The sequence below is a fragment of the Culex quinquefasciatus genome, chromosome 3 (assembly GCF_015732765.1).
Source record: "Culex quinquefasciatus strain JHB chromosome 3, VPISU_Cqui_1.0_pri_paternal, whole genome shotgun sequence".
NCBI lineage: Eukaryota > Metazoa > Arthropoda > Insecta > Diptera > Culicidae > Culex > Culex quinquefasciatus.
This window is the reverse complement of record NC_051863.1, coordinates 199,855,187-199,869,579: the sequence shown is the minus strand read 5'-3', so window position 1 is coordinate 199,869,579 and position 14,393 is coordinate 199,855,187. Positions and strand designations below refer to the sequence as shown.

Sequence of the window (14,393 nt, the reverse complement as noted above, 5' to 3'; positions counted from 1 at the left end):
GGTCTGTTGCGAGAGCGAGCAGTCGTCAAGTTGTCTCTGCTGGACGTTGGTGACGCTGAGGATTCTGGTGCAGATCATCATGCGACACGTGGGGGAGGATGTTGCGAGCACACCGTGCCGACTGCACTGATCGCGCTTATCGTATCCCTCGTACCATCGGCCAAACCAAACTGACTCAAAAAGACTATACATTAGAACCGTCACGTTGACAATTTATCACTGACACTGTAGCTAGATTTAGACAGATTTGAACTATTTCTTATAACTATTATTCACCAATCAGATATTAGGTACACTACTGATTGCCTTTCTGGTGAGGATTTATTTAAATATTTATTACTATTTTCGGATTAACTAATTACTTTCCCTTAGATTAAGTTATTTAACTACAATCGCAAGTAAATTGCCGGTAGTTGTCTGTTTGCGACAAGAATTGTATTAGGAGACTGAAATGTAAGTAGCTGGTGAATTTTATCTTGAAAATGCTACAACTAAAATACATTTTTAGCTTTTAGCTACATCACCGTAAAACGGAGTTTTGCTACAAGAACCTCCGAAAATCTTGTCTGTCGCAACACATTTTAAAATTCATTTCCGATTTTTTTCCAATGTTTGGCTTGAATTAAGAAATTGGTTTCAATCTGGATAAAAACAACGAAAAAATACAAATAAATCTTACGATAAACTATAACAAAAACATGAAATTTTATATTCCGATGAAAATAATCTTCTTATTCGTTTTGACAAAAAAAAAGTCATTTGTTTAGACAGACCATTCCAAATACATTTGTTATTTTGCAGAATGTGGTACAATAGGTCAACGATCTGAAAGATACATGGTTCGATAAGATAGCGGATTTCATAACAAGAAAGGGCCCATTTGCGATAACATTTGTTCAATTTTTAATCCAAGTCTTTGTTCCCTCAGGCTTGGTTGGAGTGGGGGAAGTGAGTTGGAGAATCCGTTCAACACATTAAAAACTAAATTTGCTTAATATGAATAAAAAAAATATTCAACAAATTATTCTATTTTTGTTTCTATAGTCTTGAATTTCATTTTTTTTAGAAAAGTCCAATAACAACTCCATTCTTATGGCTTCATATCGTTCGATTGGAAATTGGTCTTCATACAATTCTCGATTATTTTAGACAATTTTTGATACGAGACGATTTTTTGCAATAGACGATTCCAGATAGACAAACGTTCAAGCTCAAAGTGAACTGTTAAACTTACAAAATATTTTCTGAATTTTAAACTTACAAAATATTTGCTGAATTTTAAAGAATTTTCTTAAAGAAACAGACATGCTTGCCGAATATTTTCCCCAAATATAAGCAGGCTCGGCAGACGCAGTACTTAGGAACCCAAGTTATAAACTTGTAATCTTCAAATGTTCAAATCTCCGTTAGTCTTTTTGCCAAATTTTACCAACTTAAAATTTTGAGTACCGTCACTTTGTGTCGAAAATCGATACACCTCTCGTTACTTCTTAATATTAAAAACGATTTATATAACATCGAAAATCTTTTAACATAGAATTGTTTGAGATAGTTTACTAAAATTTTCACAAAATAAATGTTATTTTTTTACTTTTTTTGACCCAATCTCGCCCCTTAGAGGGGTTGAAATTGGGTCATAATAAAATGACGCTCAAATACAAAAATATGTTAAAAACAAGTAATCTAACAGTGTTTCTTGTTCGAGGGAATCGTACTATAGCATGCTACAATGTTTGAAGTAGGGATTTTTCGGGTACTTTTCGAGTTATTCCAACAAAAATATTTAAAAAAATGATTTTTCGATAGGTAATTTTTGTCCAAAAACGTACTTCAACTTTAGACAGCTGCCAAAATGATAGGATTTGAGATTTCAGTGATTTTCAGCTAAGTCATCTTTAGATTTCCCCTACACAACCCTTTCAATAGAAATAAGTTTCATTGAGAAGTACCAGAGAAATTTTAAAATTCGTAAAAAATCACTTTGACCCAATCTTACCTTCCAGACCCAATGTCACCCTCACGGACGGTAGTTGTAAATATGTTGATATAATAAATATTCAAATTTATTATATCAATTTACTTGAGTTTTACAATTAATTTTTTTTTCGCTGGAAAATCATTAAAAAAACAATTTTGTTGATTGGAACGTATTCAGAGAGCCCAAACTATCATACCTCGGTAAAACTAAAGTGTTCTACTTGAAAAATCTCAAGTTGTGATATAATCAAAAATCAAAAGATGCTACAGTCACACACCAGCTGAGCCCAACAACACCATCACGTAGCAGTCGTCACAAGCATTACCCCCAACAACGGTAATCCCATTAACCTGCAGAGCAAAGAAATTTGTCCCAATACAAAACTGCTACTCCGTGGGAAAGAGAGAGAGAGAAAAAGCAAAACATTTTCCCACTCCCGAAAAACTGCCACACCAGACAAAAAAAGCAACCGAGAAAAACTCCGGTAAACATGTGACCGTGTCACCAAAGAAGAAAAACGAGGAAAATATCATCGCGTGCGGATGAGGAAAAACTTTCTTTTCAACGGATTTTTTTTTTCTTTCCTTCTTTCGGTTTGTTTTCTTTTGGAGTAAATGTGAATGTGACGACCGTTGGCGAAGAGTTCAACGATTGCATAGCACCAAAAGTCGTGATTTCGTTCTTCAGGGAATGCACACACAGAAAAAAACGGCCGCGACGACTTTTCCTTCCTTTTTCCCGGCAGGGTTATTTTTGGCCCATTCACGAAAGGGACGGATTCCAAGTGGCGGCCATCGGCCAAAATCCGGTGATACACGCACGCACAAGGCGAAAAAAAAACGAAAAAAATCCAATTTAATTTCAGTTGGCTGTCATGTTGGCTGATTGCTATCAGTATCAATTTATTAGAGTGGAAGGAGTGATTTGTGCTTTTACATTGCTGCTGGTCCTGAAGGGTCCTCTGCCGTGTCTGGCCGTGATTGAGGTTCCTTTCATTAAGATTGAATGTCCTTTCCACTCCACTCCAAACATCAGCCCAGGACAATGACTCCAAAACGGGAGGAAAAACCCCTTTATTGAAGTTAAACTTGGAGTGACTTGTTGTGGAGGGCACTAATAAATTGAATTATCTTTCGCCGCACTATGGCAGGGACCCCCTGGTCAGGCTGATGGCTGTCATCAACAGGCGAATCCTTAAATAGAGTTGAGGAGCAAAGGAAATGAACACCGAAACGAAAATCACAAAAACATCGTTCACGATCCTTTTCAGACGAAAATGCTCCCAACTCAGCCAGATGAGGGGTCAACGGTGATGATATCCTTTCGCTGACGTCAGTCTTAATTTTGTCAAATCCCTTGTAAAAAAGGTTTTTTTTCGTTTCAAGATATCACAAGTTGCGATATGAAGCAAGCTTATCTTGAATAATTATGATCAACTTTGTTTCACAGTTTGCAAAAGTCGATGACGTTAACATTGAATAATTCAAAACCTGTTTTTATGTTAACCCTGGTATTTTAGAAAAACAAAATTAGAAAATTAGTACAAATAAGGTAACAAACAATCAGAATATTTTGTCAAAGTCTTTTTTTGGAAATCAGGTTTGGATTTTTTTTAATTTGATAGTCAGTAAGGAAACACATTAACTTTAGAAAGTCAGTAAGGAAACAGATTTAATTCTTAGTCAGATCTGAATCTAAAAAAACAGAATCATCACTGATATTCTGTCCATGATAGGTAATTGTAAATTAATGTTCAAACTGTGTGTTGGAATTGACCGTTGAAATTAATTTTATACATTTCCTAAAACCTGGTAAAAATGTATATACCTTGATTCTTAGCCTGATGATTTTAAGCTTGTTATGCAAAATTTCAGGAAGTTTCGGATGGACTAGAACATCTCAAGTATTTCAAAACCATTTTTTAATAAAATAACTAAACAAAATACAACTGATACTTTGAAAATTCTCTGACAATTTACGAAATCCCAAGGATTCTTAAGTTAAGCCATATTCTCAATTTTAGTTATCGGCATCTTCATTTTAAGTCATGCCTTAAAAAAAACTTGCGTATATCTAGGATCGTTTAAAAAAGGTTTCTTAAAAAAAGAATATGGTGTACCAGCCAAATTTACAAAAAAAAAGTTGAATGCGTTAGATACAGATGTTTGCAATTATTATTTCACGTATCAAATATGCACTTAAAAACAAATTATTTACGGAACGAAAATTTGTGCGAAACATTTTGAAACTTTCTTAATAAACAAACTAGTGCAGGAAATTGCATTTTCAAAAGATTGCTTTCTTTACCAAAAACTTCTTTTAAAAAAAAACATGCTTTTTATTTCCCTAACTTTTAAGACAGTGTTGCAAACAAAAAATTGCAATGGCCCAAAAATCAAAAACTTTTAATATTTTAAGCTAAACTATGAATTCAAAACAACGCATCTGGTCAGAAGTTTTGTAAAGCTTTTAAATTGAAAATTTAATGAAAGACCGTAGAGTTAAAATTCAATTAAAATCTGCTTAAAATATCAAATAAAAATCTATTTTCAACCTCTGTTCGACTTGCGTGAAACATTGACCTAAAGGGTAATATCAGTCCCTGATCACAAATCAGAGCTCCATATTCGATATCTGATAATGATGATTTGGAAATTTTACTCAAAATAAAAAAAAACGTATTTTTCATCAAATGATTACCATTTTTTCAATCATTTAAACATTTAAAAAAAACATTTTTATTTCAAAGTTTCAATCTATTCGACATGAAATTTTCTTATAACAGACATATTTAAATAATATCAAGAAAATGTATTATGAATTGTTTTCCATTGATTGCTGTCTTCAAAACTTATAATCTGTTTAAAAAAAATGAGAAGAAATATGCAGTGGCCATATAATGCAAAAACGAAATGTTTTTCCCCTTTCACACAAAAATAAATTTTAATATTTTGGACTGTTGCGCAAAATGTAAGTATTTTCGTTTTCTCAAACATAAAAAATAAACTTTTTCTAGTAAAAAACCGAAGAAAAGTGATTTCTAAAAACTTAATTGAAAAATTTCGTACGCACAGCAATCACGAAACCAAGACCTATCCCACACAATAATGGTCAGTTACACCACAACGAATGAATATCACTCTTTCATCACTCACATGTCAGTAAAACTAGCATTAACACCGGCAATAACGCCGACGGCAGCTGAAGGGCATCGCCCAAAATCCGGAACGGCCACCGGCATAAATAACTCCTCCAACAGTTGGCTGTCATCGCTGGTTCACTTGGGCCATAAAACACCTCCAAACTTTGAGAAGCACCACTCTCCGCCACTTGGGATGAGTATTCAAGGTTGACAATTCCGACTGACCACTTCACTCGAGTTGCAAAACTGCTCACTGGCACCGCATTGATAGGAATTTTAAACGACGATTGAATCCGCTTCCGACGACTGCACTTTCGATTATGGCTTTTCCGGCTTGCAGGAATCTATCACCGATCTTAGCTCTGGTCACTTTACTTTTTTCGCGCGCGCGTTCTTTTTTTTCTCGTGCAAAAAAATGAAGAAATTAATCGAACTAGCAAAAAACACACACACACAACACTTCACACTTGCGCTTAGAATGAGCTTAACAGATGGCGCGTTGATCGGGCTCCGAGATCTGTCCACTGCCGCCGCCGACTCGCACCCGAGATCTAATCTCTAGGACTGACTTGCACTTTGCTACCTTACAAACTCTCCCAACCTCCGAGCTGCCGGTCCGCGCGCGACTGCCGGAAAGATATGAACACGATCGCGTACAAAAGACGACTGAATCCAGATCGAGATGAATTGGTACATTTTTATTTGCTAGTTTTTAGTTTTCTATACATTTCGACTCGCGGCGCTCCTCTATGAAGTTGGACGCGAGCGACGACGACGACGATTGGATTCCCCCTTAGACTTAGAGTTAGACCAGGCCAAGACTTGGCCGACGATGGAGATGCTGTGAAGGAAGGTGCCAGCCTGTGCTCTCTTCTTCTGTTTGCCGCCCGACGCCGCCGCCGCCGTGGACGAAGAGCGATTAAGATTGAGTAGGAATAGGAAAATAACGTCCCACAACTCCACTAGTTTAAGATATTTTGGCATTGTTGGCTCCACGACGCTTGATATTTTCAGTAACACTCCACTGGCACTGTAGTATCCGCGGGCTGAGCTCTCTTTTTGGCGGGAATGCCGGCCCAGAGTGGCCAGTGAAAATGCGAGGGAGTTGGGGGTTATGTTGCCAAGGTGCAGCAGCATCAGCAGCATCAGCATCAGCAACAGAAGCAGTCAGCAGGTATTCGAGGAGGAATGCGCGAAAAGATAGTTTGCCAGAGGACACGGAAGGGGAGTTGAAATATGTTGCGCACACACACACACACTACGGACATGGCAGACAGACAAACAGACAGGCGGATGGACAGGGAAGCACTGCACTTGACGGGGAGAGTTTCAACTTACTTGTGTTGGACCTGACCAAGAGAGTGGTTTTGCGAGAGGTTGTTTGATGTTGAGGACTATGCGTCTCCATCGTGGTAGACAATACATTCAGTGCGTCTCCATAATCTCTAACTCTCACTTTTAATAAGCTAGATGTTAAATTGAAGTCCATATCTATGCTTATTAACTGCACACAAGTAATGCCATAACAACGAAATAAATTAAATGAAAATAAAACATATTTTTAACACAACTACCTTAGTGTTTTATTTCAAATCAGACAGCTTAAAATAATTAAAGTCAATTTATATAACTGCTGATTTTTTGACATCGGCTGTTAGAGTTGTATTCCCTGAAGCTTCTCCAATCAACAAATTTAAATTTCAGTTCATTTCCATCCATGATAGTTAATTTTTTGTGATAAATTTAAGAAATCATTATTGGAAACCTTGCGTCTCAATTGAATCAGTCTTTCTTCGAATTAATCGATGGAGGCGCTTCCATAGCAAAAATTGAGCTACATTGTTTTGGATGTAACTGCAACTTTCCATGCATCAACTCTAAGAAAGATTCATTTAATGGAGGCGCATGGTTTTTGAAAATGATTTCATATAATTCACAACCAAAATTCAGCAATCATGGTAAACAAAAACTATTGAAAATGTAACAACATTTTGCTCTGTAATAATAAGGTGAAGTTTTAAGACGGGACACAAAACAAAAGCTCCTTAAACGTATATTTTTATTTAATTTGAATTTTTTAGGTTTATTACTATTCAACTTTTTTTTTATTTTTTTTTCGTATTTTCCTAAAATTTACTTTGAATGGAAATGACATTTTATTGCAGGCATTTGTCAGCTGTTTTGGCGCTCCAGAACAGTAATTATGTTAGTGTTTTCCACTTTTTGCAACAAACTAAACACATTTTCTGATGGTCATGTTCACAGCGCCTTTTGATGCTACCTTCCTGACAAATGCAGCTTTAGCTGAAAAGCCCCGGACATGAAAACTGTATTTTCTGCAGGATTTGTATTATTTTGACAACCTAATTGTGTAATACAGTCGAAAACAACGTTTCAGCATTTATTTCCCCAAATTTATTTAAAAAATGCATGGCCAACAGTGTAAATAACAATATTATTATTTCATATTATAAAATATAATACAAAAGATTTACAAAAGATGGTTGAAAACTATTTCTAATAAATTATATCAGATTTATTTTCGGTGGAATATTGTGTCTGCCAAATATTTTTTTCTAAGCAAATGCTTCAGATATATATTCAGTTTTCATGCTGTCGTGTCATTACTCCCTTTGTTGTTCAAATGGTTCTATCTGCACGGGAAACCCGTAGTCCATTGATTGTTTTGAAAATGTAATTAAATTCAAATTGCAAAGAAGAAGAGAACGTTTGTAAAATAAAGACCTAAGAAACCATGAAAAATACAAGTTGGTTGTCATCTATAACCACAAAACGGAAAAAAAGAGAAAAAGAAACTAAAAAAATAAATTTAAATTGGCCAACACTAACGTTAAAAAAAAATATTTCATTTAAATTATTGCTAGTTTATTTTTTTTATATATTTTTAAATATTTAAACGCAATAGAAAATAAAAATTATGAAAAATATTATTTACATGTGCTGGTTTGCTTTTTTTGTTATAGAAATAAAAAGCGATTTTCATCAAAATTTTGGAATTTAATTTAAATAATTTTTTTCCGTAATGGCGCTTACGTTGCATAGTTAAATCAAAGAAAATTATTGAATTTGCTTGTACATTGCTGTAATGAAACTATGCAAAAGGAAGCGTTCTTTTATCAAGTAAAGCTTGAAATTAAAATTTGTATGAAGCGTAACACGGCCACTGATGCTCAGAAAACTAATTAAATATAACTATTTCGTTGAAACTATAGGGCTAAAATTTTGATAGTGGTTTTAAAAATGTTCTTCAAGTTAACGATTTCAAGAATAGTTCAGAAATTTATTGAGCTGACGTATCTCTGCCGCTTAGGTCCAAAATAGGTACTACGTCCAAAATAAAGACATTTGCCCTATTGATTTTTCTTTTTAAACTTAAGCAAATTTGAAAGTTTTTTTTCTTCTGGCAAATCCTCATAGTACAAAAAAAATACTATTTAATTTTGACGCAAATCCTAACTGTACAAAGCACACCAAAGACGTTTGACAATTAACTAACTAAACATAATGAAATTTCACACATTTCACAAAGTGTGAATAGGAAAAAACAATGTTTTTCGTACAAACTACGTTGAACAATACAAACAACCCAAAACTACTTAATCATCTTCCCACTGCACCCACATATTCACACATGTTGCCATCGTCGTGCCCAGTTGCACAATTTTCCACGCTCGGGAGAAATGCGATCAAGTGTCACCGGGGCGCGCACCTTCCTGCGAGCTGTCAAAAGTAACAACCACTTTTGCTACTTCAACAACGCCACCACAACCAGCATCATGAGCGTGTGTCAGTCGTGTCACACTGAAACATGTGTTAATGTGCGATAATTAGCGCCAATCTGATGGCTAATCTTTCGTCTTCATGCGACGACTCACACGACGACTGGCGACGATCTGCCCCGAACTTTTTCATCCAACACCCCGGACTGCTAATCCTAACTTTTAGAGTGACTTGTTTTAATGTGCGTGGGAGAGTTTCGTTTTGGCGTCTCCTCCAGTGAGACTCACTCTTCATTCAGATTTCCGAAATCTGAGAGTCATTGAGTCGGCATCGCACCGACACACACACACACGCCACTCACGCGACGTGCCGAATGATTCATTACTGGTATAACTTTCGGAGTTTGTTTGTCAGAAATAGTAAATTATTATTGGGCGCTACTATTTTCGTAACTTATGGCTGCCAATGAATATTAATAACCGAAGAAGGTTCAATTTACTTGTTTGGATGTTTCTAATAATCCGCGAATTCGAATTAAAAGCTCATTATTCATTTCTCCTATACTCTTTTGAAAGGTTTTAAGCACAAAGATAAGATATTTGAATATAAATTTGGTTACTACAGTTCATTAAAATTTCACTGAATAAATTTATTTACATGCATACTTTTTCATGCGATAATTTTTCAAAAGAACCTCAAAAATGAATGAATGATATTAAACAAAATACAGATTATTTTTAGTTAAATGTACGAAAAATAAACGTCAAAACGATTAAAATACATAAACTAATTTGCTCTTCAATCCTGAAAGCTAATTTAAGTTGTTCTCCCCTACTGTGAAGAAAGTTTAAGGAAAGAACTTTTATACCGAAAGCTCAATCGAGTAAGCTTTTACGTTGTGATGAGATTGATTGTGACTATCGCATCGCAGGAAAAGGATTTTCTTTCAAAAATAATTATAACAAAAAAATAGACCGAGTACAGATTTGGATGAAAAAATTTCACTACGGAGAATCGAATTTTGAAGATCGAATCCACTTGATCGAATAACTTGATGCAAAGTGGCGGTAAAGAAATATTGCGAAAATGCATTTGGTAATTCGATGGGAAGCATGATTTTTTCAAAAAAAAATAGACAGGGCCGAATGGTTTTTCTTCAAAGTTTGCATGGAGAATTAGATCTGTTCACTACTTCCACATATTGCATGCAATTTTAGTGGTATGCAAGAACGACGAACCGCCCTAATTTTCCATACAAATTTTGGAGAAAAACCATTCAGCCCTGTCTAAATATTCTTTAAAAAAAATCAAAGTGCACGTGAGTGCACCACAAACTGCTTCTATTCGGGTTGAGCCTGCGCAGTATTTTTTGCCAATTTTTGCAGGTCAGTGTTATCCGAAGTCCCATACAAACCTTAGGATAATCGAACTTCGGATGATCGAGTCTAGACTGTATACCTCAACATTTGAATGCTTTTGGTTCTATGTTTTTCACTAATTCTCTCTAGCGAACAAATCAGCAAATCTAATTTAAACATTATTGATCACATGATATTTTTGTAATTTTCTTCTCAAAAATGTATTTTCTGACAAGCGCAATTTAACTTGCATGAAATATTGCAGGTTCGTATCTTTGCTTGTATTCGATTGCAGTCTCTTATCTTTCAGCTACAAAACACATTGCTTTTGCAACACACTCAAGCTATCAGGTAACGTCTATGCGTCAGTCTGAAAGCAAAACAAGTCCGCCATTTTCCCTCACATATGACAAACCTACCATCTGTCAAAGCAAAATGTTGTCGATTCGTTCTCTTGTGTAATGGTCCGATGGCATACAACTCGTTGTGATCTCACGCTGAGGTGAAAATTCGGTCGAAAGTAGTGAATTTATACCCGCGAGTGTCCAGATTACGTGCTAATTGACGCCGAAGAATCGCAGCTACCGTTTCCTTCCGGGAAAAGCCCGTTTCAAGTGCACAGTAAGTGGAAAACAAGTGAAGTGCGTGAAAAAAATGGCGAGCCAATCGAGCAGCCAAGACAAAGGCAGTTTGGAGAAGTTTGTTAAAATTTTGGCGATGAAATCGGCCCAAATAATTGTGCAGTCACGGCTGGGTGAGAAAATCAAAACCGACTGCAACCCGAAATCGTCCGGAAATGATTGGGTAAGTTTTGGGACGTTCGCATAAAGAGGGCACTAGGGCATGAAGGAATTTCCGTTTTGTTTACATATAGGCTACGGTGCTTGTTGTTTACCTTCAAATTTATATAGAGTTGACTTCATCCAGAACAGATGATAATGTTGTGTGTGTTTACTTCTGTTTTATTAAAGAATGACATACGTCTGCGATGATATCGACGGCAAATTTAATAATTTATAGTGTATTTCTGGAGTTTTTTTGTAAAGGTCCAATAAACCAATTTTCTAGTTTTTATTTTTTTGGTGTTTTTGAAACCGCCTTGAGTTAGAGGTATTTAAAAACACCCAAAAAGCAAAAATATAACATTTGGTTTATTGGACCTTTTAAAAAAAACTCCAGATTTCTTATTTCATGTGCAGATAAAGCTTTTTATAAAAAAAACACGAATTTTAGTTAAGCTCTTATGTTGCCTTAAAATTTAAAATATTTAGCAATTTTGAAGAGCTAATTTCATAAAACACCAAATCAAAATTAAAACCGAAAATTTCGGAAATGTTATTTAGCATTCCAACGCCCAAGGCTCGAAAAAAGTTGGAACGGTAACTTCAACTCAAAGATTCTCGGGCATAACTCAACCTATCAAGATGATTCTTCTTTCCAGTAGTTTGTTAGGATGTCTAGATGATTCTAGAACTTTGCAGAAGCAAACTTCCGTGGAGGCAGTCGTTTTAAAAAAGGTGGAACGATGTTTTCGGTCGCAGAAATTACAGATTTGTTCAAATCCAGTTCTGCAAAATTTTAGGATTATCTAAACATTCTAACAAATCACTGGAAACAAGAATAGTCCCGATTGGTTGAGTAATGCCCGAGAACCAGCGAGTTGAAGTTACCGTTCCACCTTTTTAAGGAGGCTTGGGCGTCCGTGTAAGTTGGACATGCGTTGGGCGTTCCAGTGTTAAGGCATTTCAGGGCCCCTGGTAACTTTTCGATTGGCTAGTTAAGCGTAATACATTCTGTATTAGTTTTAAAAAATGTTTTAATTGAATTTTATAAATTTAAATATGATTTAGGGTAACAGCAGCTCTAATGTTGCAATTGACGTGCAATCACAGCTCATAAAAAAAGTTTTCAACTGAAATCAACTGATAAATAGCTCAGGCAGTGAGCAAGCAAGTTTCTATCAACACTTTTACAAATTAAATTGTTTTGAATAGTAAAAATCAGCTAATTGGATGGAGTTAGGAGCGAGTACTTAACCTGCCAAACATGCGAAAATTTCCAATAAATTGTTTTGAGGTTGATTATTTTCCATTGAAACTTTGATTTTTGATAACACCTTTTATGCCTCCTGGTTTTTTCAGCCAGTTTTATAAAGTGAAGGATGACTATAAACTTTAAAAAATATTTGCAACATCCTTTTCAAGTTAAACCCAAAAATAGTAATTTCAGCACGAGTCTAACATAAATAAATACGACGATTTCTAAATCACAAGTTTTGCTACGAACTGAATGCAACATATTTTGCAATAGAGTCCTAAAGCACTACAACGATGAAGCCTTTTGTTCAACGATAATAACACACTTACAAAAACCATTTTTGATCATTTTTTATGAATTTTAATGCATTTTTTACTGACGAGCCAACATTTTTCGATACATCATTTGGAACCCCTTGGAACGAGCAATCAAGCAAGATACTTTATGTCAAAAAAGCCATGAATTTTTGAAAATTAATTTAAATGTCAATTTTAAAACCCTTCTAATCATACAAGGAATGATTGTCTTTATAAAATAATCTTTTCGTTTTAAACCATAATTAAAACACCCGTTGAATTGAATTTTTGTGGCGTTTGTTTACCCATTTGTTATTTGATTATTATTTGCCACGATAAGTTTCAAATTTCAAAGGTGTATTGAAAAGTTTTATTCAAAAATAGCAAGAATAGGAAGTAGTTTTACAACGGAATTATAAGAATACTGTGTAATTTAAAAATAAGATATCCCTTGGATTTATATCATTTCAGTTATTTCATTATTTAAGCATTACTTGTGTACCCTCCCTTCAAAAATGGTCCGATAAATAAAAGGGCGAACAAAAAAAAAACACTTAAAAATATCAATAAAATTACAAATCTTATCATCTCAAAACAATCTGAAATGCATGTTTCTGTATCGTTTAAAAATATTTTGAATTTTTATGAAATTCGCCAAGAAAAATCGTAAATAATCAATATTTTGGAATCCTATGAATGCAAAAAAAACTGGACAGGTGAACAATGCATTTTAAAACCCTTTTTTTCAGTAATCGTGGTGATCGTTTCTCTTCTGGATTCGATTGCTTAGTAAAGGAAAGGTAGTGTATCGTCACAAACTGGACCTTATCACGACACCTTAGGAAGGCGACCTATGGAATGTTAACATTAACCCTAACATGTTAACATTAAGTTGAGAATGAAACTGCCACTGAACCCGCTTTGCAAATGCCGGCCCCGATACTCTTCAAGGGTGTTCCCCTCAGGAACTGGGAAAGATTTACTTTTACTTTTTCAGTATTTTTTCCACTTTTTCATTTTTGAATTTTTATTTTCAAATTACATTATTTCTGATTTTATTTTAATAAGGCTGAATCTAAGCCTAATATTATTTTAAGATTAATATGAATTGTCATAAGAATAATATGATGTTCGAAAATTCCAAGTATCTTCACCGAAGTAAACGAGAATTTTCCAAAAGAACTGCCAAAATTACGATACAAATACACAAAAAAAAACTCAGAATTCTTGCGCATGCATAGACTCTAATGAGACTTTATTACTAACATGCTTTAATTGGCTGTTTTAAATATGTTCAAATCATCATTTTATGGTTTTGAAGCTGGTTTAGCCTTCATCGACAATTTGGTTAACTTTTATAGTTGAGTTCCAGAGTTTTTTGGAAAAGTTCCTATAAGCTATTTTGTCTTTCATGTGTTTATAGGACCAATTCAAAAAAACTCTAGAGTTGTTTTTTGAGTCTTTTTGGAAACATATGTTAAAATATTTGAATATCTGGGTCACCACACCCAACTGAATCCAGAAAATTCCGAGCCCAAAACATAAATCGAGCATACACCGCCAGCCTGCATTCTTTTGGCGATTAGTCACCAAAACATAGAAACCGAAAACGAGACAACAGTCTATGCTGGTGGAACGGATGTTATTTTGTATGTTCCACTTCGTGCAGGGGCGTCGTCTAGCGCGACGTTTGCGTACGTGCGTTTGTGCACGTGTACCGAAAAAAGGGCCAAAACTGGTTTCAAGGCCCAGCGACTGGTTCTACTTGGACCGGGACCAAGTTGTGTAATGTGTTGTTTACAGCAGCACAGTCTAGAGATTTCTATGCTTACAGCTGGGAG

General features: G+C 35.1%; 2 protein-coding genes across 3 annotated transcripts in view; one reads left to right on the top strand and one right to left on the bottom strand.

Moving 5' to 3' along the window:
• The window catches only part of LOC6032897 (multiple epidermal growth factor-like domains protein 6), a 128,100-nt gene extending 122,334 nt beyond the window's left edge, over positions 1-5,766 (bottom strand). For both annotated transcript variants that reach the window (XM_038261604.1, XM_038261606.1), the window contains exon 1: positions 5,134-5,766. In XM_038261604.1, the coding sequence (XP_038117532.1) occupies positions 5,134-5,248 (115 nt within the window). In that variant the 5' untranslated portion in view covers positions 5,249-5,766. The remainder of the gene's footprint in view (positions 1-5,133) is intronic.
• Positions 5,767-10,621: 4,855 nt separating this feature from the next.
• The window catches only part of LOC6032900 (autophagy-related protein 13 homolog), a 49,178-nt gene continuing 45,406 nt past the window's right edge, over positions 10,622-14,393 (top strand). The window contains exon 1 of the mRNA XM_038260363.1: positions 10,622-11,023. Coding sequence (XP_038116291.1) covers positions 10,874-11,023 — 150 coding nt within the window. The 5' untranslated portion in view covers positions 10,622-10,873. The remainder of the gene's footprint in view (positions 11,024-14,393) is intronic.